Source organism: Sus scrofa, chromosome 1 (genome assembly GCF_000003025.6).
Source record: "Sus scrofa isolate TJ Tabasco breed Duroc chromosome 1, Sscrofa11.1, whole genome shotgun sequence".
NCBI lineage: Eukaryota > Metazoa > Chordata > Mammalia > Artiodactyla > Suidae > Sus > Sus scrofa.
The window spans coordinates 14,111,804-14,137,827 of record NC_010443.5 but is presented as its reverse complement, the minus strand read 5'-3'; the positions used below and the strand labels follow the sequence as shown (position 1 = coordinate 14,137,827).

General features: G+C 41.2%; 1 protein-coding gene across 1 annotated transcript in view; it reads right to left on the bottom strand.

Moving 5' to 3' along the window:
- SYNE1 (spectrin repeat containing nuclear envelope protein 1) overlaps window positions 1-26,024 on the bottom strand; it is a 486,068-nt gene that overhangs the window by 63,884 nt on the left and 396,160 nt on the right. Inside the window, 8 exon segments of the mRNA XM_021084410.1 lie at window positions 6,146-6,301; window positions 10,543-10,668; window positions 14,630-14,824; window positions 16,714-16,948; window positions 20,120-20,214; window positions 22,787-22,934; window positions 23,357-23,511; window positions 25,782-25,928. Of these exon segments, the coding sequence (XP_020940069.1) occupies window positions 6,146-6,301; window positions 10,543-10,668; window positions 14,630-14,824; window positions 16,714-16,948; window positions 20,120-20,214; window positions 22,787-22,934; window positions 23,357-23,511; window positions 25,782-25,928 (1,257 nt within the window).

Here is a 26,024-nt window from a genome sequence, read left to right as displayed (position 1 = left end):
AGCTGCAGCAGACGGCCTACACCATAGCCACAGCAACACGGGATCCAAGCCACATCTACGACTTAAGCCACCGCAGCTTGCAGTAATGCCAGATCCTTAACCCACTGAGCAAGGCTGGGGATCAAACTCGCATCCTCATGGATACTACGTCGAGTTCTTAACCTGCTGGGCCACAACGGGAACTCCTATCTGTCCTCCTGATTGTAGTCTCCTAGTGGATGTAAAGAGCTATCTCACTGGTTCCTATTTGCATTTCCCTGATGGCTAATGATGTTGAGAATCTTTTCATATTCTTGGCCAGTTGTCTGTTTTCTTTTGAGAACTACCTGGTCAAATCCCTTGCTGATTTCTTAATTGTGTTGTTTTAATTACTGAGTTTTAACAGTTCTTTATATGTTATAGAAGCAATGGGGCTGCTTTCTTATTTCTAGATCTTGAATAAGCCTTTTCAGAATTCTATAATTTTCTGACTTCATAATATCTGGTCTTTGCAGTGCTGGGTTGAGATACTGAGGAAGGTTTCTGGTTGAGCTACTGTGCAATGTGATTCACGGGGCAGGAAGATGATTCATTTTTGCAGACATTCTACTCAGTTGTGTTGATAAATCTAGACATTCTACCATTCATCCCATTGCATTAAACACTCCTCTCTCAATTTTCCTTTTTCCTTCAACATTTTATTATGAAAAACATCAGAGAGACAGAAAAATTGAAGCAATTGTATGGTTAGCACCTGTGATCTATTTCCTAGCCTCTAAAATTGTTGACATTTTGCTATATTTTAATTTCATATATATATATTCCTTTATCCATGGATCCATTTTACTCTTTAATGAACTTTGAATCAATTTCCTTTTTTAAATGAAAATATTTTAAAGGTGTTATACACTTCCTGGTTTGCAATTCTGCCCAGGGTTGGCTGTGCTAATGATCAGGTAAATAATATTCAAGATCCCACATGGCCCCAACTGTCTAATTCTACATCCAAGAAGAATTGGGAATTAGACTTTGAGCTCAGGGTACTCATGCCAGGGCCAGGCTTAGGCACGGGGAGCTGCCTAGTTCATGAGCCCCATAGCCTGCGATAGTTTTTTAAATGCCACTATTAGAAATTTCCTCTTTTGTGTCAATGTGATCTTTTAAAATAAAAGTTTATCTGGGTAGGGTGGCATTGATGGATCCATCAAGTATTTTTCCTTTAGTGTAATTCATTTTACCATTAATTTTTCTTTGAGGTAGAAAACTGCAGGCCAGCAGTGCATTTACTTGGGGTGGGTATTGATAGGAATAGGAAAGACTATGAAATCACTGCACCACTTTCCTCTCGATCTCTGACAGCACACAGTGTATTCTGATCCACTGGAATGAAAAGATTTTTTTTTTTTTGTCTTTTTGTCTTTTTAGGGCTGTACCCATGGCATATGGAGATTCCCAGGCTAGGGGTTGAATCGAAGCTACAGCTGCCCGCCTACGCCACAGCCACAGCCACAGCAACGCAGGATCTGAGCTGTGTCTGCGATCTACACTACAGCTCTTGGCAATGCTGGATCCTTAACCCACTGAGAGAGGCCAGGGATCGAACCCACAACCTCATGGTTACTAACTGGGTTTGTCAACCACTGAGCCACGACAGGAACTCCTGGAATGATAAGATTTTTGAATTTTCTGGTGGATGTGACCTTCCTTTTCATTCACAGAGCATCAGGGTCACGCTGGCTTTAAAATTCTGCTTCCATTGATGTCCAAGCTGAAACTACATTTTCATAGTTGAAATTGCCCAAAGCAACACTTTTCCAAGCAAAGGTTAGAAACCCTACTCTTCAGACTTCAGATGAACAGGTCTTGGTAAGCGGAGGGCCTGCCTCTAGGCTTCTTCCCCTAAATCTTGGCTATGAGCATGAGTAAATTCTAGGGCTTTTCCCAACAACATCTGCAGGGAAGATGACCTCAGAAAAATATTCTCTATTTCTCTGAAGGATAAGTATTATTACCCTTATTGCAGAGACAGGGAAAGAGAAGGCTAGCTAAATTTGGGGCATTTCTTTTTTTTTATTTTTTATTTTTTATTTTTTATTTTTGTCTTTCTGTCTTCTCTAGGGCCGTACCTGCAGCATATGGAGGTACTCAGGGTAGGGAATCTAATCGGAGCTGTAGCCACTGGCCTACGCCACAGCCACAGCAATGCAGATCCGAGCCACGTCTGCGACCTACACCACAACTCATGGCAATGCCAGATCCTTAACCCACTGAGCAAGGCCAGGGACTGAACCCGCAACCTCACAGTTCCTGGTCGGATTTGTTAACCATTGAGCCATGACGGGACCTCCTGGGGCATTTCTTTATAGTCAATACGAGATGAGTCTTGGATACAGGCTGCAATATAACATTATGATCAAATATCCAGAGGCAGCTTAGATTTAAAAACAGTCTCCATCACTTATTAATGACATGACCAGAGCGAGGTTACTCATCTTCTTTAAGCCTTACTTTTGTCATTTATAAAGTAATCCTTATAAACTAATCACAATTCATTACACAAAGCTTTGTTTTGCAGTAAACATGTTCCTACTATGTGCCAAGCATTGTCTTATGGACCAGAATACTGTAGGCTCATGATAGAATACAAACATGAAAAGAATTTAAGGAAGCGGCCAGTACCTCCTGAAGACTTAACAAATCTAGCCCTTAGTATACTCCTCCTACACTAGCACTTGTAGTTCCAGTACTCCTATACAAGACTACAGGGCATCATTTGAGTTTTAAATGTTTCTTTCTCACTGACACTCATGTATTGAGTATATCCACTAAGGAGCTTAAATATATATGTCCGGTTTATTTTCACACACCGTGAAAATGTTGCTTTCCTTTGCTTCTGGAGCGCAGGTGTTGAAAGAAGAACAGGTCGACCACAAGCTCTGGTTACAAGCTGGCGCCAAAAGCTTCTCAAAAGATGTAAATTCAAAATGCGGAGAGCCTTTTCCTTTTGGTTTGTGAAACTAATATTTAGGCGGCATGATAAGCGAACACGGCCATCCCTTTCTTGGGGTTTAGTCGAAACCCTCAAATTATTTATCAACTTAGCACATATTTATGTTTTCTCAAGGGTGTAAACACACTGCGCTGCCAACAGCTGACAAACTCCAGCTAAAGCCTCCAGAGCGTGAGGCAGCTGAACAGGAAGTACATCCTTTTCAGCTTCAAATATCTGTACCGTGACAATCTGAAAGAACACCGAGCAATTACATTGATGGTATAATTAGATCTCAGCTGGAATTACACACAGGTCTATAAAGCAAAACGGGAATAAAAGCACATGGATGCTACAGAGGGACACAGGCACAGCAAGCCACTTGGGGACTCCACTTGAAAACAGAAGACGTCTCTGGCTGCCTCTGCTTTGCGGGGTTTACTTACAGCACAGCCTCCGCCTCCTTGTCTGCAGCCCCAACCGCGGCTGCCTTCCCACCAACTGGTTCCACTGGAATAGGAACCGATGCTTGCTCTTTCACGGAGGGATGGATCATGCACGTTTAAGGCAAGTGTTAACTTTTAAAGTGAGACAGAGGCACAAGCTCATTTCCTTTTGTGGTTTCAAACCTGACAGAAGTTCTCCGGAAACACTCACTCAAGAACTAGTAACTGGTCTATATTTCTGCTCAGTTATATCCTGGCCCCTTTGTTATGAATACACATGACTAAACTCTTGCTGGTTTAAATCATTTTTTTCAGACTGAAGTAATATGAGAAAAGCATGCTTAAAGCTTTAGGCCTTAAGACATTCAATAGAGAAACTTGTTAGAAACACGCTATATATGATTGGCTTCCTTTTTTTTTTTTTTGCTTAAGCCATCATGCACTCACAGGTACAAGGTACTAATCTCGTCACAGCATAGCACATGATCAACAGCAGCTTTCAAAATGTATTTCTAGAAGTTCCCGCTGACTAGCATCCATGAGGATGCAGGTTCGATCCCTGGTCTTGCTCAGTGGGTTAAGGATTCAGCATTGCCATGAGCTGTGGTGTAGGTCACAGATGAGGCTCAGATCCCATGTTGCCGATGCTGTGGTGTAGGCCGGCAGCTGCAGCTCCAATTCGACCCCTAGCCTGGGAACATCCATGCCATAGGTGTGGCCCTAAAAAGACTATATATATATATATATATATTTCTGAACAGATATTGCCTAGATATATTTAAGTCCAGTGAGCAATTTTACAACATACAAACTTCCCCCCTTTTTCTTTTTCTAGCTTTATTGAGATATGACAGACATATAATATTGTGTAAGTTTAAGATGTGCAACATGATAATTTGATAGTCATATATAATGTGAAATGATTGCCACAAGTTTATTAATTAACACTTTTTTATTTTTACTTTTCATTTTTTGTCTTTTTAGGGCTGCTACCTCAGTATATGGAAGTTCCCCAGCTAGGGGTCGAATTGGAGCTGTAGCTTCTGACCTACACCATGGATACTAGTCAGATTTGTTTCTGCCGCACCACAACAGGAACTCCCAATTTACTGTTTTCTTCTGCATGAAGATAAGCACCCCTAAAGTCAGAGAAGTCGGGAGCCTGGAGAGATCCCTAGTATAGTGTAGTTGGCCTGAAACTAAGGAGGCACAAAGATGCCCCTTCTCAAGAGCCCCTTCCTCATCTTTCCAACATCTGATTTTCTCCCCAGGTCCTCTCTCAGCTCCATTTCTGTGCCTTTTTCAAGTTGCAACCTTGTCCAACACATCTCCTTTCTCCTTCTACGTCAATCTGTCTCTTCCGTTCCTGTTCCTGTACTTGACTCAAGATTTTCACTCAGTTCAACAAGCCTTTCCTTTATGCTCTGCAATCCACACTGCGCTGCGTTTGCTTACATTTTATACATTGTTTTACTTTGTTTACACCAGGTTTTCTTCTTCTCTGTATCTCTTCTTTCTGATACTTCTCTGTATCCGTTTATTCTGGATGGATTTTAGTCTCAGCTCATTTGGAAACGGTAGGGTAGGGACATCTACTGTAGCTTATGAAATTCACAATAATTAAAGTGACCGATTCATTTAACAAATACACATCACAACCTATGGGCAAGGCAGTCGAGGTACAGGGAGGAACACGACAGACACTGCTTGCTGGAGGGTGTGGTCTCAAGGTCATCAGAGTCATTCCTCACATGTCGGCCTATCTGTGACTCCTCTTTGCCTCGAATGTCCTCTCATGGCCATTCCACCCACCTTCTCCTTTCATTGCCAAATCAAAACCCAATCTGGGATCTCTTTTAAGGTATTGTATACATAGAAGGTATTTACTAAATGAATAAAGTGTACGCCTAAAATTGCCATACACCCATGAATACTAGGAAGCAATTATGGTAAATCCACAATAATAAATATTAAATGTATAAAACCACTCACGATATTGCTAAAATTATAAATAAAACCATGGCTTTTCGCATGTTTAAAGTATCAGATGACCAATATCTACCTAGCAAAACTATATCTATGAACCATAAAACTGTGTTTCTTCTTGAAAATATTTTTTCCAGCCAGGGAAAGAAAGAGCAAAAGAATCCAGGAGTTCCTGTTGTGGCTCAGTGAAACGAATCCAACTAGTATCCATGAGGATGCGGGTTCCATCCCTGGCCTCGATCAGTGGGTCAGGGATCCAGTGTTGCCATGAGCTGTGGTGTCAGTCACAGGCACAGTTCAAGTCCCAAGTTGCCGTGGCTGTGGTGTAGGCCAGCAACTGTAGCTCTAGCCTGGGAACTTACATATGCTGCATTTGTGGCCCTAAAAAAAAAAAAAAAAAGCAAAAGAATCCAGATTGGGTGCATTTAAAATGTAGCACTAAGACATGATTATTTTCATTGGAAGGATTCTTGCGATAGGCACAGAGTTTTCCTCCCTGCATACTATGAGTTATGAGACAGGTTCACCTGTGGACTTAAAACCACAGACATTCTGAATCTTCTTCCAGTTCACTGCCTTCCTTCCCCGCCCCGCTACAGCCTTACTGAGGTATGACTGACAAATAAAAATGGTATATATTGAAGTTGTACAAGGTGATGTGTTTTTTCTAAGGCATACAATGTGATGACTTAGTGTATATCAGGTATACGCCGTGGGCTAATGCTGAGTCTGGAGTTTGTCTCACCTGGTGGCAGAGTTCCTCCCACTGCCTTTGCAGAAGCTCCATGCGTTCGTTAAGGATGGAGATGTCGTCGGGACTGATGTAGGCACAGAGAGTGTCCTTCAGCAGTGCCAGCTGTGCCAGGTCATCCGTCCAGCTCCCAACCGCATTCTCCAATTCCTAGATTAAAAAAGACCGCACAAAACTTAAATACCCAGGGGCATTTCTCACCAACAGTTTCCAAAGTGTACCTGAAATTAACGTTCCATCCCCTTCTGTGTGAACATCCAACTTGGCATCTGCTTTATTTGCTCCTCCATAAACTGATAATTTGTCAAACTGTTCTGATGTAACAGCAAGTTGCTTGCACAATCTTTCCTAATGGAAATCTATTTTCCACTCTATCAATCATTTCTGATCATCTTTTCTAAGTTGAAGTTTCATCGCTTCACTGATCTTCTTTACTTTTAACCTGACTTCATAAACCCCTTGATTTCTGTCCCAAGTTACTGATCATGTTAATGAAATATTTTTTTATAAACTCAAATTCCTAGATTAAGTTTTATCCTCAAATACTATGAGTTGCTACATTCTGTGATATAGACTGATACTGTGATAGCTGAAAAGATCTGGTGCTGTTATTACTCAATTTAAAATAATGAACTGAATTCCTGCTGTAGCATAGTGCGTTAAGAATCTGACTATAGCAGCTCAGGTTGCTGCAGAGGTGTGGCTTAAATTACCAGCCTGGTGCAGTGGGTTAAAGGATCCAGTGCTGCCACAGCTGCAGTGTAGGTCACAGATATGGCTTAGATTTAATCTGTGGCCTGGGAACTTCCATGTGTCATGGGCGCAGCCATACAATTTAAAAATAAAATAAAATAACAGAATAGAATGGAATAGAATAGAAGAATGATAGAAGAATGGACTGAATGTGTTTTCCTTAGGGGCAAAGATTTTTTTTTTTGTTTTGTTTTGTTTTTTTTTTTTTGGTCTTTTTATGCACCCACGGCATATGGAAGTTCCCAGGCTAGGGGTCAAATCATAGCTGCAGCTGCCGACCTACACCACAGCTCACGGCAGTGCCAGATCCTTAACCCACAGCTCACGGCAATTCCAGATCCTTAGCCCACTGAGCAAGGCCAGGGATCGAATCCGTGTCCTCATGGATGCTAGTTGGGATTCGTTAACCGCTGAGACATGACGGGAACTCCCTGAGAGATTTTTTTAAGTTACTGGGAAAAAGGTATGTATTCTGTCTTTTGGGGGAATGATTTAAGGAAAAAAAAAATCCATATAACAGAATTTGAATAAGTTGATAACAGTTTGAGCAAGGCTTTGAACAGCTGACCAGTTTTACAATTTGTATAACTCTTGCTTTTTGCCAGATGTTGATGTTTTTCCATTCCAGCTAATTTTGTACATGAATAGAGTTTTCTCATGGCTTTTCTCTTCTCTTTTTGTCACATCACACAGGAGACAAGTTTCCAAAGGCAAAGGCAATTAACATTACTGTCTGAGGCTAACTTCTCAGGCAATTTAGGTAAACTAGATTTCAGCTTGAATTTTCTAGGTAATTGCTTTGTTTTGCTGCTAAGGGTGGTTTGGGGAAGAGTTGCAGCGAGCTGGACCAAAATGCATCCTTCTAATCTCCAAACTTAATAGCAGGGTGTGTTTGTAACTGTCATGTATTTTGGGAGATGAGGTTCCATGGTAACAGTATTTGGCTAAAAGACCAAATCATCCAGGTGCATTAAATAGGCAACATTTCTCTTTAAATCTGTAGACATACTAGACTGTAAATTAATGTAAAGATTTTCCTCTTTTTATACCAATTTCAACCCCCACTCCACCAACTCAAACATTGGGTTTGGCGTATGGATCAAAAAAGAAACACATGGAGTTCCTGTCGTGGCTCAGTGGTTAACGAATCTGACTAGGAACCGTGAGGTTGCGGGTTCGATCCCTGGCCTTGCTCAGTGGGTTAAGGATCTGGCGTTGCCGTGAGCTGTGGTGTAGGTTGCAGACGCGGCTCGGATCCCACATTGCTGTGGCTGTGGTGTAGGCTGGTGGCTACAGCTCCGATTAGACCCCTAGCCTGGAGCGGCCCTAGAAAAGACCAAAAAAAAAAAAAAAAAAACCAAAGAAAAAAACAAATAACACCACCACCAGAAACCAACGGTTTCAGACTCATTGGCTCCATTAGATGAGTCCATGTGGTAAAAGTATAGCCTTTGGATTCTGGAAACCCTGATATTTACTAATTCAGCAAAGTTATTAAACTTCTAGCTGCCTCACTTTTCATATCTGTAGAAGGGAAATAACAGACTGTGGTCAGGAGCTTGTGTTTGTGCACACTGAAACGACACTGGTTAGTCACAGGCTCCCAGTGCAGGAGGAGCCCAGTAAATGCCCATTCTTGCTTACTGAAGTTTTCTTTAATCATTTGTTCTAAATTCAAAGTCATGGATTTAAAACAAACTCTTTTTTGGGGAATTCCTATTGCGGCTCAGGGGTAACAAACCCCACCAGTATCTATGAGGATGTGAATTTGATCCCTGGCCTCGCCCAGTGGGTTAAGGATCCAGCGCTACCGTGAGCTGTGGTGTAGGGTCACAGATGCAGCTCAGATCTGGCGTTGCTGTGACTGTAGCATAGACCTACGGCTATGACTCTGATTTGACCCCTAGCCTGAGAACTTCCATATGCCACAGGTGCAGCCCTAAAAAGACAAACAAAACAAAACAAAAAACCAACAAAAACCTCTTTTTAATCTATGCATACTTCTGAATTTACACCTCAATATAAATATTTCACTCACTTACCATCCATGATATAAAGTATATTACCTTTTATTTTTTCTAAATTGGCCTCTCTCAAGTTTCAAAGACCATCTTTAAATTTTGATATGAAAAAACATTTATAGCCATCCTTTTCATGCTTTCTAGCCTTTCCAAAAATTAATCACTCTTAAATGCTTATGATGTCTTAGCAGAAGTGAAGCAGAGAACTTCTGATCAAAATCCAAATCATTTAAGTCTGTATGAAGTTTTAAACACAATTCCTCTAGTGCAATCTAGTGCAATAATTTGCAAACAGCTTGGAGAACATGAGAACATGTAATTTGTGTGTGTCAGGGGGGAATATTTTTAAGGGTAGTTTTGATTTGAGCTGCATATTTCTCAGCAGATAACTGCTGTTCGGGCCTCTACTTGGCTAAACAGCAGTGAATGCAACAAATCTGACAGCCACTAACTCATGTTGGTCTGAGTGAGCTCGCCATGCAGGCAGGGGTCTGTATTAGCCGCTGATTTGCTTCCAAGTCTGATTTGAAGTTTTTTTTTTTTTTACATTCTTTTTTAAAAATATTATTTTCCATCATGATCTGTCCCAGGAGTTCCCTGCGCTGTACAGTAGGGCCTTGTTGTATATCCATTCTAAATGCAACAGTTTGCATCTACTAACACCAGACTCCCAGTTCATCCCATTCTTTGCCCACTCCCCTTTGGCCCACAAGTCTGTTCTCCCTGTCTGTTTCTGTCCTGTAGATAGGTTCATTTATGCCATATTTTAGGCTCCACATATAAGTGATCTCATGTGATATTTGTCTTTCTCTGTTTGAGTTCACTGAGTATGAGAATCTCTAGTTGCATCCATGTTGCTATAAATATTATTTCATTCTTTTTTATAGCTGAGTAGTATTCCATTTTATACATATAACACATCTTCTTAATCCATTCATCTGTCAGTTTCCATGTCTTGGCTATTGCGAACAGTGCTGCTATGAACATGGGGTACATGTATCTTTTCAAATTATAGTTTTATCTGGACTTATGCCCAGGAGTGGCATGCTGGATCACATGGTAATTCTATTTTTAGTTTTCTGAGAAACCTAAATACTGTTTGTAATAATCTTTAAATAGTTAGGGCCCTGAGTAACTGAAGTATGTCTCCAAGCAATAATTGAAGTCAGTTATTTATAATTTCTGCTTTCCTTATAGGGAAGGGCCTGGAGGGCAGGGTGTTTCTCCAAGGGCCACTGCCTGCAGAATTTCTAGGGTGCCCAGCCTTACTCCTCTTTCTGTGAACAAGACTCATCCACTAGAATGACTCTCCAGTCTGAATTCTTTAAAAAGATTGTTTTCATTGCTCTTTACCTAACTTTTAAATGTCTTTCAAAGTTGCGTTTTACATTTTCATTTACTTGCGCCAGGTAAGCCATAAACTGGTCTATAATTTCATCAGCTGTGATAAATCAACAAGCAAGTTTCACCAGAGATCTCTGCCCTCGTGCAAAATACCAGAAACTTGCACCTACATGTAGACAACGAGAGGAGCTTGACTTGGATGCTGCCTTCCAAGGCGTTATTATGGAAGAAACCCAGGTAGGTGACAGGTCAAAGTTCAATCCAGCGCTTTACCTTGCAACGCATGAGCTCAGCGTGAAGTTCTTCATGGTGATCTGGCAGGGGTTGGGAAAGCCTCTTTTTGAAAGTTCGCAGTTTCTCCAGGGAATCCGCTATTCCGTTCTCGCATTTCTCCCAGTCCTATAACGGGAGGAGAAAGACATTTCATGAATTTTTTTTGGGGGGGAGGGGGGAAAAAAAGGAGAACTCTTCTGAATTCCCAGAGAAAGAATTAAAGTTACACTGATGACTGCCAAAGGCGGCTCCACACCCCCTGCCCTGGGAGGCCGTATCCAAAGAGCTGAGTCCTAAACGGAATATTTCTTTTGATCTGTGTGACTTTAAGCAGATAATGCACTGTGTCTCCGTGTTCCTTGTGAAAACTGAAATAATACATACTCTCCATAGTTGCTGGAGGATTAAAGGAAATGACAGGTGTCAAGACACCAAGTACGATGCCCAGAATGTTATGGGTGCTCAAAAATGTCATCTCAATCCGAATCTATCTGCAGAGGTAAGAGAATCAGCACAGTACTGTGCCTTTTTCCTAATTACACCCACAACTTCGCCAATGTCCATGCTATCTTAACGCACTATAAAGGATAACAAAGAGTATATGGAATTTCTTTCAGGGTGAAAATACATATAGGTAAGAAAAATTAAATGTGGAGTTCTCTTGTGGGGCAGCAGGTTAAGGATCTGGTATTGTTTCTGCAGTGGCTCAGGTCACTGCTGTGGCTTGGGTTTGATCCCTTGCCCAGGAATGCCTACATGTCATAGGTGTTGCAAAAAAAAAAAAAAAAAAAAAGGAAAGTGATATGAAATGTAAACATAACATAACCTTGACTCTGATTCCATTCACTATATAAATAGTATGGGCCACTGAGATTTGAATCGTTACATAAATAGAAACATCTAACTATGAAAAACATGACATTTGACTGGCTTTCTCTTGATAGGATTGAAACATATGTGACAAAAGGCAAACAAAGCATGTAAGACGTAAAAAACCCATTCAAAGCAAAACAGTAGAGGAAGAGAGATAATGCAAAATTTAAAAAAATACACATCTTGTGTGCCAGGTTCTGATAAGCGCTCTGAAGGACCGTGTAGCAGGACAAGTGGTAGAGAATGGAGGCCTGGCACGTGGTCCATCTCCACGTACTGACAAAAGAAAACGTACGTGAAGCACTTGTGTTTGGGAAGATTACACATCAAACTGGTCACAACAGTTACCTCTGGGGAAGATCCTAGGATTTGGGGGGTGGCGTAGCAGAAATTTCCTCTTTTACTCTCTATACTTCAAATATTGTCTGAATTTTTTTTTTTCAGACACACACATGTACTTCTTTTGCAATTAAAAAAGAAAATACAAGGAGTTCTCTTCATGGTTCAGTGGTTAAGGAACCTGACTAGGATCCATGAGGATGCGAGTTCCATCCCTGGCCTCGCTCAGTGGTTTAAGGATCCGGCATTGCGGTGAGCTGTGGTGTAGGTTGCAGATGTGGCTCGGACCCCATGTTGCTGTGGCTGTGGCCTAGGCCCACAGCTGCAGCTCCAATTTGACTCCTAGCCTGGGAACCTCCATATGCATCAGTGTGTGGCTCTAAAAAGCAAAACAAGAAGATACGAGAAAAAAAAAGAAAGGAACCATGGTGGAGACTTGAGTCTTGACAGCACCCTATCTACAAATTAACCCATATCTGGTGTCTCAGTGACAATGAAATCCAACCAAACATATTTCCTTAATTTTGTCCAATACTCCCCATTCTTGGCTTCCCCGTCCCCAGGCACCCTCCCCACAACTTAAATTACTGAGCTCTGAAGAGGAATCACTCGAGTTTTTTTAGGAGTTAGCCTGGTGCCAAATCCTGCTGCATTGCCCTTCCCAGGATCCCTTTCATCACCTTTCATCACTGGTCCTTTCCTGTCTGAGTTCTTTCTGTCTTCTCTTCTGATGCCCTCTTTTGAGCATAGCAATGAGAAGACACGTTAAGAAGTGTTGGCTACAGTGCTTCCCTGTTCAGAATGTCTTTTGGTTTTTAACAGAACTGAGAGTTTGCCTAAGATCCTCGTTTCTCTTTAAGATTCCTTCAGGGAACTTTCTAGAGTACCTAATTACACTACCTCTTCTTATTCACCAGAAGAATAGAAACAAAAACCCCCAAAACCCCCCAAATGTCTGTTTTGGACAGATTTGTTCCATTCCCCTTTATTAAAATATCTCAGTGTTCCCAGCCTACACCTAGTTCATCAGTGCTAAGCAGAGCGAGCACAGGACAAGAGATCCTCTTTCTGCTTAAATGTAACAAACTTTTCAACTAAATCATCACACACTCTGAAATTTATCAACATGAAGACAACAAATGTTCATGATCGCAAAGAGAAAAGGTCGCTTTTTACTTTTCCTTACAAAATAGTGAAGCAGGTAAATATGCAGGGCAGAGAATTATTATGACTGTATTTTTGGCATATTTACTCATCACTCAATTAAGAGCTAAAAATAGGTAAGCATTATGGCTATGGTGAAAAGATACAGTAAAATGAGGCTGTATAAACACTAGCATTTAGTTCCATCAATTCCTTCTTTAGGCAAACAGGACCTAGTGTATGATCCAAAAGAAAATAAAACTTTAACAAGAGAATTGGGATTCTCCTTTCCAAGGATGGCTTAGGTTCTAAAGCTTTAATCAAGTCTTTCTACTACATGAATTATAAGGAAATAACTAGAGGTTATGGTCGGCAAACATCTATCAAAGTGGATGCTTTATACACCAACAAACAGACTGACAAGAAAAGCAAATGCAGTGACTCAGCCATCTCGCCTTATGAAGTCTTAGAAATGTGTCCAAAAATCACATCACAAATAAAGAGAAATATATGATTAACATGTTCTCTACAGAATGAGTTACAGCATTTTTAATCCTTCCCTGAAAGCAGCAAAGAAGAAAAAAGAATCAGGCGTATTGAATTACTGATGAATCGTGCGAGGTGCAAATAATGCTTCTCTAAAAATATGTTCAGGGGCATTTTTGGAGGTAATATATTATTAAACAAAATTTGACAGAATGAACCCAATGAGTGTGCATACTTTAAGCACTAAAAAAAAAAAAAAGCAAAAATGTGTTTCATTAACTTCTTTGGCTATTATCTCTGATCCAAAAAGTGACAGGCCAGAGTTAATAGATAATCTCACTAAATACATTGCTAATTATCAACATACATAAAATTTCAGTCTGCAGTCATGTTCAGTTTCAAAATGATGATAATATCAACCATGATAGTCACTGTCATTTACTGGGCACTCAGTATGCAGTGGATGCTTTGATCCATGATTTCTTTTCATTATTTCATTAAACCCTCACAGTGCCGTAGGCGAGAGCTATAATCATACCCACTCTACAGATGAGGAAACTGAGGCTTTGATGGGTGGAGTTAACCAGGTTCCTTGGTTGATTATGGTTTTGACCTGGGTTTAGCTGAATTTAGAGCCCAGGCTTTAATTCAACTGCTGATTTAAGTATGTGTTACACAAGCCATGGGAAAGGGAGGGAGAAAAACATTGTGGGAGGTCTGATAAGTCTACATTTCCATGCTATCTGTATCCAACTAAAGGCTTAATATACCTCCTGGAGATTTTTATCTCGTAGCAACTTGCCTGGATAAGCTAAGATCACATCAAGAGTATCTTCTTGGATAGGTTTTTCCCTGCTATAAAATAAGAGATATCAATCTTGAAAACCACTTTAGAGTCTCAGAGTAGGGAGTGGAATCGACTCTTTGCATTCTTGTCTGGATTTATAAAGGCATCTCGTGGCTTCTGGCTTAGTGCTGGCCATGAATCAATATTCACCGCTTGGATGGTCTTATTTGACTCAAAACTACTTTGTTAGGGGATTTCCCTGAAAGACAAATGGCTGAAAGTTGGGAAACTTTTCTAGCTCATGCAAGACAGGACAAAGTCTCAAATAAGATACAGGGGATCAGAATACTGCAGGGTACGACTTAATAATCTGTGTTATTGGAGGCTCAGGACAATGCAAAGGAGGCAGCACAACAACTAAATGGCATTAGGCCTAGAGGAGGAAAGAACTGAACTCACTTTCAACAAGAAGGCCAGTTTTTTCTTCTGCTCCTCCAGATGCACACTGGCTGATTTCCATTTCTCTTGGATTTCAGCGAGTTCGGCCTGCAAGGCGGCCTCAGCGCCACTGTCGGCGGAGAGCAGGAGCTGCTTGCCAGCCTCCACGGTGAGAATGTAGCTGCCTTGCTGTCGCAGGAACACTTTTTCTTTGAACTGAAAGGGACCAAAGATTTTTATGTTCTCATTCTTTTCTTCACACTTCCCCGCTACAAGTATTTTAAAATAACTCTAAAGGTTTGCATACGTAACATGCCTTCTTCCTCCCAAAAAGCTGGACTGACCTGGTACTCTGTGCCTAAGCGAAGCATCATCGTATAAATAAAGGAGAGGGCAACAGAGAGGCTTAGTTTCTGCCCCCAAGGTAAGCACCTCCCAAGGCAATATGAACACTGCTCCATGGGATGGAAGCCCAGGTTCACAGAGGGACATCCGACCCATCAGGGGTCACAGGGAGGCTTCTTCAAGTGGTAAAAGATTCAAGAACCTTGAAAGACATAGGAACACAACCAGATTAAGAAGGGTCTGGTGTGAGGAGGGCCAGGATCAGGGAGAGAACATCTTCACACAGAGAAGTGAGGATGCCCAAACTCGCTCTGTGAGATAAATATGACACAGTCAGGACACTGGGGTTTCAGTAGCTGGACTACGGGATGCCTGGGGAGTTTCCCTTGTGGCTCAGCAGGTTACAAGCCTGACGAGTATCCATGAGGCTGAGGGTTCAGTCCCTGGCCTCGATCAGTGGGTTAAAGGATCCAGCACTGCCATGAGCTGTAGCGTAGGTGTGGCTTGGATCCCACATGGCTGTGGCTGTGGCATAGGCTGGCAACTGAAGCTCTGATTGGACCCCTAGCCCGGGAACATCCATATGCCCCAGGTGTGGCCCTAAAAATTAAAAAAAAAAAAAAAAAAAAAAAAAAAGAAGACTAATATAGGATGCCTGGAAGAAAGTGGTAGAAGATGAGGCAAGCCCACACCTTGCGCAGGAATTTGGTCTTTATGGTAAAAGTGACTGAGACGAACGGCAGGGTATTGAGCAGCTGGGTAGAAAATGAGATGGAAGAAGGCCACGTACAGGAAACACCCTAAGCCAGGTTAGGAAGCTACTGCCTCTCTAGGCAAGAAATCATGAGCACCTAATCTAAGGCAGTGGCAGTAGGGATGGAAACTTGAGGTAGATGAAGATACGGGGAGGGAGAGAAGAGGAAGAGAAGCGCTCCGACTGACTCTAGGGTTCCTGACGGAAAGACCAGACAGCCGGGGATGACATTTCCCCGGCTTAGGCACATGGAAGGGACTGATGGAGAGTGGCTAGTCCAGAGATCACAGGTTCTGTTGGAAGGTACAGCGCCTATCACGTCTGTGATGCACGTGGTTACAAATCAAAAAGCTGGCTGATACAAGAGGCGGAGGCCCGGGAGGTGAAGATGCCCATTTGACCCTTCTCCGCTGCTAGGAAGTAACTGAAGCAGCCACGTGTATAGATGGGGTTTGCCAGAGAAGGGAGGAGGCGAAAGGAAGCAGAGAACAATGACCTTCAAAGCGAGAGGCGTCCTTGAGATAGACTGGGAAGGACTGATGAGAGGGTGCGGGCGTCTCCACGTAAGAGGCAGGGGCCCCCGACTCCAGGCTGGGGAGAGTAAGGGGCATGGAGGAAGAGCATCCACAGGAGCGAGGCTTTCATCTTTGAAACTTCAGTTACATGTTTAAATTGCTCGTGAGTGAAATATGTAGTCAGCGTGACGTTCCCCTTCCCTTGCCCCTGCCTTTCCATCCATGCCCGGCTTCACTGAGCTGCTGAGGCCTCCGTGGGTGACGTGGAGGCAGCTTCATGAGAGGCTGGGACTCACCACACTTTCGTGGTCAAATAGGGACTTTGGAACACACTGGTGGTCATCTTATCTCAGTATTTCTGTTGACACTGGAGAGCAATGCCTGTCCTCATTCCAAGGGCATTCCAGAATCCTTCTGAAGAACGGGGGCCAGGGGAAAGCATGCAGCAGAAATGGAGAAGAGGCTTAAAATGAGCCCATTTTGCACCTCACCTGCACTTCATCAAAGAGGGTCCTTGCTTGCTGCAGCGGTATGGGGACACTTCCGAGACCACTCGTGGGCAGATAGGACACTTCGACCAACCATTTCCGAAGCTTTTCAGCCATCTCCCTGTAGCGCTGCCACTGGCGAATCTGGCTGTCGATGATGCCCCGCCTCTGCTGGGCCCTGCGGATCACCCCCTGCCACTGGTTACTCAGGAGTGTCAATTTCAGGTTGAACTCATCCCTGGTGAAGAAAGAATTATGTGAGGAAGACCGCCATTGTCCTGCACGCGGTAACACAAGCCACGTATGTACACCTCCCCAGTGACCTGAAGCCCTAAGAGGTGATCCAGGGCAGAGGTTTTCTTTTATCTTTCTTTTTTCTTTTTAGGGCCACACCTGCGGCATATGGAAGTCCCTGGGCTGCAGCTGCTGGCCTATGTCACAGCCACAGCAACGCCAGATCCGCGTCATGTCTGTGACCTACACCTCAGCTCATGGTAACCCCGGATGCTTAACCCACTGCATCCTCATGGGTACTAGCTGGATTCGTTACTACTAAACCACAATGGGAACTCCCCAGAGGTTTTCAAATATCATGCCATGATCTGTTATTGGGTCTATTGAAAGTCACTAAATTAATAACAAACTATCCATGTTTGCAAACGGTGGGTGAGTGTGTTCCCGTCTCAGCACAGGTGGAAGACATCTCTGTGAGGTCACTGTCATTTACTCTTTGTCTGAGTGCATCAGAGGCGACAGAGCATAGGGCAGCAGCTGCAGTGGGAGTGGCATCCCTGGACATGCCCAGGCAATGTATGCAGCATCCCGCGTGGGAGGCAGCAGGGGGCGATGAGGAGCCTAGCTTCTTTATACCCTCTCTTTGCAGCTACAATTCTAAGCTATGTTGGAAGAACAAAATTGGGTTATTTTAGCTAGAATCATAAGCCAAGTAAATAAAATTGTTACTTAAAAATACCTTTTTTTAAATTTTATTTTTATAGGGCCACACCTGTGGCATGGGACGTTCCCAGGCTAGGGGTTGAATCAGAGCTGCAGCTGCCACCTACGCTATAGCCACAGCAACGGCGATCTGAGAGGTGTCTGTGACCTACACCACAGCTCTCAGCAATACTGGATCCTTTAACCTACTAAGCAAGGCCAGGGGTCGAACCCACATTCTCATGGATATTAGTCAGGTTCTTAACCTGCCGAGCCACAACGGCGACTCCCTAAAAATATCTTTTAAAACTGTACTCTATCAACTCTCCGTATTCCCTCACAATAAACAGCCCTAATCTTTAGCAAATTATTGCACATACTAACTGAAATCTTTCTTGTGCACTTTAAGTCCATTTCAGTTTTTCTTTAAGAAACGAAAACCATTTAGTCATCATTTTCTGAATGAAGGTTGTCTGTATACTTAGATATTCAATACTATTTAAGCTTTCTCAGTTTCAGGCTAACTCATCTCACATCTTTTAGTTCATTCTTCCTATCTCTGTGTTTTCTATCTTTAAAAAACGTTGGTAGTTGTCTATGACGTTTTCTTTAACATCTGACTGGGGCTCTAGATCTAATTTGTCCAGTGTCAACCGAATGAGTTTCTTTGTAGATTATAGTGCTATTCATACATTTTCATACCCAAGTGTACTGTTACTTACTCTTTATTTTACTAGTTTTGCTTTTTTCCTTCTGGAGGGTGGCTTCTAATCTGAATTGGACTTACCATTCTAGATTTCCATGTTCTTGATACCTCCTATTACTAGGGCGATTATAAACTTTCATTTTGTTACCAAATGTGTTATTAAGTGCTTGTGACCTTGAAATTCTGATATTTATAATCTAACTGCAAAAATTACAAGCATCCATCATCTCTGAAAACATCTAACTCCAGAGTATGTCCTGCTACACGAAGAGAGCCCTGGATCCTGTTTCCTACCAGGCAGCCATCCAAGGTCCCCGTGGCACCTTCATCCCCCCTTTGTAGGACAAAGCTGTCCTGAGCTACAGGACAGCATGAGGAACTACCAAAAACTTGACACTGGGCTCAACGCTAAACTTCACTCTAAAAAAACCAAAAGGTATAACAAACTTTTAAACACGATACATTTATAATCTAGGACTTTGCTATTTGTCAACATGCTCTCATGTTGAATTTTTTTTCACTTGCAACTTTCAAAGTAACCCTCAGGTCCAATCCTCCCATTTTCATCTCTTTGGTGTTTTTCCCTGTTTTTAACATTTAAAATTTAATAGATGTTGGCTTGTGCATGAATTTTAAATTTTATTTTACTTAATGACTCCAGCTTTTATAATATTGCTAGAGAGTAGGGAGGATAAAGCAAAAGATAAGTTAATTGCATTTGAATTTGTCTTATTTCGAAGGCCTTAAATTCTCAGGAAAGCTTGCATTTAAGATTGGCTTACTTAGAATGGAATAAATATGGTATCACATTTTGTTGTTCCAAGCTTAACCATGAAAATCTTTCATGCACTTCCAAAGAAATATCCACTTAAAGCTGAGATTGCTTCCAAAACGTTAAAAAGAAAAAATCCGTTCAATAAAAATAATGACTTACATATAATCACAACTACTGGTCATAAATATGGAAAAGATGTACATATGTGATAAAATAAATGACATTTGTACTCCAAATATCACCACAGAAAGTAGATGTGGTAAATATCGTTTCTAGGACATGTAAATACAGGAAGAAATCGCCAATTCACACAGAAGTCTAGAAAGGGGCTAGATTTTACCTCTGCATTTTTAATATAGTGATAATCTGCTAAATAATAAAGAGGAAGCAAGGTTTCGAGTTGAGTGTAATCAGACTTATGGTAGCAAATCATTTTCAAACATGGAGGCCTTGTCATTGTTTGGGGAACCTGGCTGGCCCTGACTAAAAATTAGGTACAGGAGTTTTAGGCTTGATTCGGCTGCTACTTGGTTATGTGACTTTAGTTAAATCTGCTCACATTTCTGGGCCTCCAGTTTTCAATTATTAAGTAAGAGATTTGGTCGAGGGATCTCTATGCTCCTCTGAGGAATACAATTTCTGTAATCATAGGAGAAGATTAGGAGCATCTGTTTACAAACCATCGCTACATCACTGATACAAGTCATTCTGTCTATTCATTAGTTCCAGTCTCCTACAGACCACTGGCGAAGGTTGGCTGGGTGATTTCCAATTACTCTATGTCCTTCATCTAATATAACAGCGGTTCCTTAAAAAGATTCAATACTCAGTCATTTCAGAGAGTTAGACAAGTCTTCCCTCCAATTACTGAGGTTGCTTTGCAGTTCAATTGCCTTAGGAAGATTGGATATACATTCTCTAATCTGCTCATTAAAAAGAAAATGACCAATTTACGGGAACCTTTCTTCATAATAATATAGCAAAGATCCTACCTGTCATCCACTTGACCTTGTTCTAGAAGATGCTGCCCATCAGCGATAATCGAGTGCAAGATCTGCTGACGACTGAACATCTCTGCTTGAAACAACTGTCATTTTTAAAAAAGAAAAAACGTAATTTAGAGCTCCTAATTTCAGTGACCAGTTCTCTAACAATTTCCCCCAAATTCTGGTTTAACCAAGGCTACGAAAAATATCTCGAACTGAATCAGGATGTGTGTGAAATCCTGCAGTGTAGGAAAAACGTCGTTTTAAACCATCAAACAAGATAAACTTAAAGATACAGTTTGGTTTTTATTTGCTAAAACTAAGTAACTAAAATTAAAAATATGTTTCCCTTTTTTTTTTCAAAATCACCTAATAAAGTTAGTTTAATGCATAATCTGTATTCTGGTTTATTTTACATATAGAATATGGTTCATTTTCAGATACAGAACAGCTTAAGACCTTTTAAAAAGTTGAATGGAAAAAAATCCATCCTTTTTTATACTCACCATTTAATTTGCTTCAATTCAATTTAATTCAGTTAATAAACTTATTTCACTACTAACAAAAGGCAAAAGAAAGTCCTTTGAATTATTTTCACTGTTTTTAAAAAGCTTTACCAAGACAGATTTCCATATCATACAATTCACCTATTTATTTATTTATTTATTGTTTTTTCCTCTTTCTAGGGCCGCACCTGCAGCATATGGAGGTTCAGGCTTGGGGTCTAATCAGAGCTATAGCCGCTGGCCTACACCACAGCCACAGCAACACCAGATCGGAGCCACATCTGCAACCTATACCACGGATCAAGGCAACGCCAGATCCTTAACCCACTGAGTGAGGCCAGGGATCGAACCCACAACCTCAAAGTTCCTAGTCGGATTCGGTAACCACGACAGGAGCCACGACAGGAACTCCACAATTCGCCTATTTAAAGTGTACAATTTAATGATTTGTATTATGTTTACAGAGTTATACGATCATCAAATCATCACCACTATCAATTTTGGACCATTTTCACTGCCCCTTAAAAGCTCCTTACTCATTAGCAATCCAATACCCATCTCAGGGGGGCCTCCAGCCCTAGGTAACTATTTTCTGTTTCTGTGGGTTTTCTGACTCTGGACATTTCACATAAACAGAATCATGTAATTTACTCTTTTGTGACTGGCTTCTTTCCACTTAGCATAATACTTTCAAGGTTGATCCACATTGCAGTATGTATGAGTATTGTGTTCCCTTTTTATTGCTGAATAGTATTTCACTGAATGGATATACCACATATTATTTCACTATCATCAGTTAGTAGATATTTGGTTGTTTCCATTTTTGCACTACTATGCATAACTCTGCAATGGCCAAAATTCTGGTATAAGTTTTTGTGTGCAAATATATTTTCCTTTCCCTTGGGTGTCTACCTAGGAGTGGTAATTCCATCCTTAATGTCTGGAGGAACTTGCCAGACTGTTTTCCAAAGCAGATTCACCATTTGACATTCCCGCCAGCAATGTGTGAGCATTCCAATTTCTCTATCCCCTCATCAACACTTGTTATCTTTTTTACTGTAGCCATCCTAGTAAGTATGAAATGATATTTAATTTTAGTTTTGATTCATTGTATTTTATTTCATCATTGGTTAACTCTGTAAAACTGGACTTAAAAATACCTCACACATTTAACTTCTCTATTTTTTTAAATTTAAGCAAAATGGGAGTTCCTGCGGTGGCACAGTGGAAACGAAACTCACTAGGTACCATGAGGTTTCGGGTTTGTTCCCTGGCCTCGATCAGTGGGTTAAGGATCCGGCGTTGCCGTGAGCTGTGGTGTAGGTTGCAGACACAGCTCGGATCCTTTATTGCTGTGGCTGTGACATTAGCCAGAAGCTGTAGCTCCAATTCAACCCCTAGCCTGGGAACCTCCATATGCTGTGGGTGCAGCCCTAAAAAGAAAAAAAAAAAAAAAAAAAAAAAAAAAAAATAGGCAAAATTAGTTTCTCTTTTAAGTCTTGTATTAAATTTTTCTCTTGTTTAGGCACATCCTGTCTCTCCATTTGTGTATATTTCACAAACACATGGAGCAACTTAGTTACATCAGTAAATAGCAAAATAGGGACTAAGGAAATTGATTAAATTTGCTTTTTGTATTGAATTCTCTCTTGTTGTTTCTTGAGAAATGATTACAATGTAATTTGAGCAAGAGGTACACTTGGAGATATTTGGTGGCTTGATTTCCTAGTATAACATGTAAACATGCTTTTTGAAGAACTCACAGCTTCCATTTATCAAAGACTTTTGATCAAAGCATAATCTCTTAAACAACCAGCCTTAGCAACATTGGTGTAGTCTGTAACTCAACTGGGAAATTCTCTAACCTTCTGTATTCTCTCCACACACCCCTTGCTTCCCCACGACTCCTGGTAAGTAGATTCTGGCACCATACCTTGCAGGATTTTGAAGCCTACCACTTGCTTATAACTGACTATGGAACAAAGACTTGACCACATTTTTGTGATTAGCATATCAAAACCTCAGGTTTAAGTAGGAAGGCAAAAACAGTGCCTGCATTTAAGCAGATTCAGCACACAGCACTTTCATTTTTCCACATGGCATCTTGCAGCATCTTCCAAAGGCCAAGGACTATTTTATTATCCCCAAATCTACTGGCATAACTCACCTCGTGTGCCCTCTGCTGCTCCAAAAGATGCTGATAATTGCCTGAAATCTCTACGGCTAACTTCTGTTCCGTTTGAACCAGGAATTCCATCCATGTTTCACATTTTTCCAAGAAAGTCTGATGTTGTAGCAAAAATGACTGTAACTTACTGACAGAATGAAGGGAAAAGAATAACGGTGATGTTGCTTTTTTTCATATAGTTTATAGCATATAAACCTAGACTAAATATATTCTGCCTTGGATTTTAATTTGGCCCCCACAAAGCTTTCATGTTAGGTGGTAACAAAACATAAGGAAATTGAAGGAAAAAAAAGTTCACAATGGTAAGTTTTTAAAATGATAAAATATGTATTGTTAATATATATACTATGTAAAAGTTTATTTTTTGATGAAAAAAATATTTAATTTATTAAACATGGGAAACCACTTCACAATTGAGTTTTCCATGTTTTGTTCAAATTCTGTGAATATCGTTGGAAAGAAAGACCTAGAATTTATAAATAGACACAAAGCATGAACTTATTTTTACCGATACATCAGAGTGGCCAAAACATCTCTCAGTTACCCTACCTGAATCTTTCTGTAGTCTGAGAAGAGATCAGAGACCAGTGCCGGTTCAGATTCTGCATCCTTTTGATTTCTTTATCATTCAGGGGCAACCTATAGCCAAGCTCATTTAGACGGTCTAAATCTGGGACCAAGCTGCTGAATTTTAGCATCTGTCCCTGAAAGCAAGATGGAAAAAGCAGGTTTAGCACCATGGTCAGAAAAGGCAGAGCTCTTTCAAAGTGCACAGTGAATTTCTGATTCCAAGAAGGAGCTGATCTTAGGTCTCCAATAAAGACATGTTACATCTCAGAGTTGCCTCCTGGTACAGTGGGTTAAGGATTTTGCATGTCACTGCTGTGGCTCTGGTTACACCTGTGGCTCAGGTTTGATCCCTGGTTGGGAACTTCCACATGTGACCAAAATAATAATAATAACAATAGGAAGAAGGAGAAGAAAAGAAGAAGAAGGAGAAGGAGAAGAAGGAGAAGGAGAAGGAGAAGAAGAAGGAGAAGGAGAAGAAGGAGAAGGAGAAGGAGAAAAGCTGTATTTCCCATCAGTTTCCACTGCCACTGCTACTATTGCTTCCACAGCTACTCATGATCCTTTACTGAACATTCAGTAGTTTACATGTATTATTCACTTGATTTATTTACTCATAACTAATTCTTGCTTCAACTGATAAGAACGAAAATGGTGTTGATGACTGAAAAGACTTATTTCTTACTCTTTAGATTTCATTTGTCCATCTTCATCTGCTCCTTTATTATTATTTACTAATAGTAGTGGCTGTAACAGTAACAGCTAACATTTGTTGAGCACTTATGAACCAAGCATTGTTATAAGGGCGTTACAGGTAATAAGTCATTTTATCCTCAAAACAATCCCATAAGGTAAGAACCATTACTATCCTTGATTTACAATGAGGAAGAAGAGGCACAGACACTTTAAGAAAACTGCTCAAGGGCACCCAGCTAGTAAATGGTAGAGCCGGGTAAGCAAGATTTGTTGGATTCTCCCAGCTGGAGCTCTGAAATCACCACGTATTTTCTTATGAGCTTACTTTTAGGTTCTTGACCCCAACACCAACATAGAAAGCAGTCTATGCTTTCAGATCTCTTTCCACCCTTCACACACAGGACGAAGCGCCTGTCCTGGTTTTCCGGTGAGCATTCATAACTTCATCTAAGAAATTCAGGAAGAAGAAAAGGTGGGGACACCTTTGGGTGTCTGTGTTTCCTCTTTGCATCCTCTGCAAAAGGCTCATAACCCTGAAGAAAGTATAAATCTTTCCAACTGCTGACACCCAAAGCAAAGTATCAGATGGCAGAATTTCCATGAGTAGACATCAGCAGTGACCAAAACCATCATGACCCAGTCTTTCTCATGGGGCTTACAAAGGTACTATTTCAATAGGAGAGACAACAGCAGTCACCTAATGACATGAACATCATTAGACGGTATGATAAAATACTGAAGAAATAGAACAGTGGGCTATGAAAGTATGACACTGGTGAGCCTGACCACAGAGAGACAGGGAGGCTTTCCCAAGGGACAGACATTGAACAAAAGGACCAGGAGTTGATTCCTTTGGGGCGGAGGGAGTTGGTGGGGACAAGGAATGAATTCCAGAAGTGGTGGCGGGGGCAGAGGTAGCACACATAGACTGGAAGGCACTGTAGCCCCCAGGTGGCTGGACAATGAATAAAGGTAAAGGCGAGACCCTTAGGAAGGTGGAAACAGGTATTGCTTGTCCTGATAATTCACATAGATCTTTATCCTGAGAACAATGGGAACTCATGGAGGGCTTTAAGCAGAGGAATAATACAATAAAATGTGCATGTCTACTGTATTATTTTATTGACTTTAAAATAGTTTATAATTAAGTAAAACCCTTTAAAAGAAAAAGACTCTTGGGGTAGATTATGATGGAAGATAACATAAGAAAGAGAATGCATATATATGCATGACTGGGTCACTACTGGACAGCATAAAGTGGCACAACACTGTAAATCAACTATACCTTAATAAAAAGAAAATTTAAAAAATAAAAGAAAAAGCTCATTCTGACTGTGAGTTGGAGGGGGAGGGGTAGCTGGATGGAGGTCCATGGAGGCTGTGGCTGTGGCACTGGTCCTGGGAGAGACTGGGAGGCTTGAATTAGGAGGGAATGATGGTGGCGATAGAGATGGGAGGTTCAAGCGTATGAAGGAGGTGATGGACTGGGCAGGGGAGGGACCAGAGTCCGGGTGGAACTCCAGGACTGCTCCTGTGGAGTCTCCCATCATGGGCTCACTGCCTCACTCCTCCCAAGAGAACAGGGAAAAGAGTGGGCAAGAACTTCTTGGGAACTCAAGAAAAGTAGCCCAGTCTTAGGAGCTTTGAGTTTTCTTTAACATTCTGAGGACAGAAGATAGATGATCTGGGACTAGGACCTAAACACACTTACCTTAAGTTCCTCCATCCTTTCCTGGATGGTTGAGAGGTCAGAGGAGTGGCTAGGGTCCTGTCCCTGCAGGATTTCTTCAGCTTCTTCTATCCAGGCCTCCAAAGCTTCTAAACTCTTGGTAAAGGTTTCATAGTCAAGAACCCCGGCCTTTTTTTACAAAAGAAAATTGGTATTTAGAAATCTAGTGAAAGGGCAAGCGGATATTAAAATTACTTTTCCTATTCTTGTGTGTATGAAATTGCC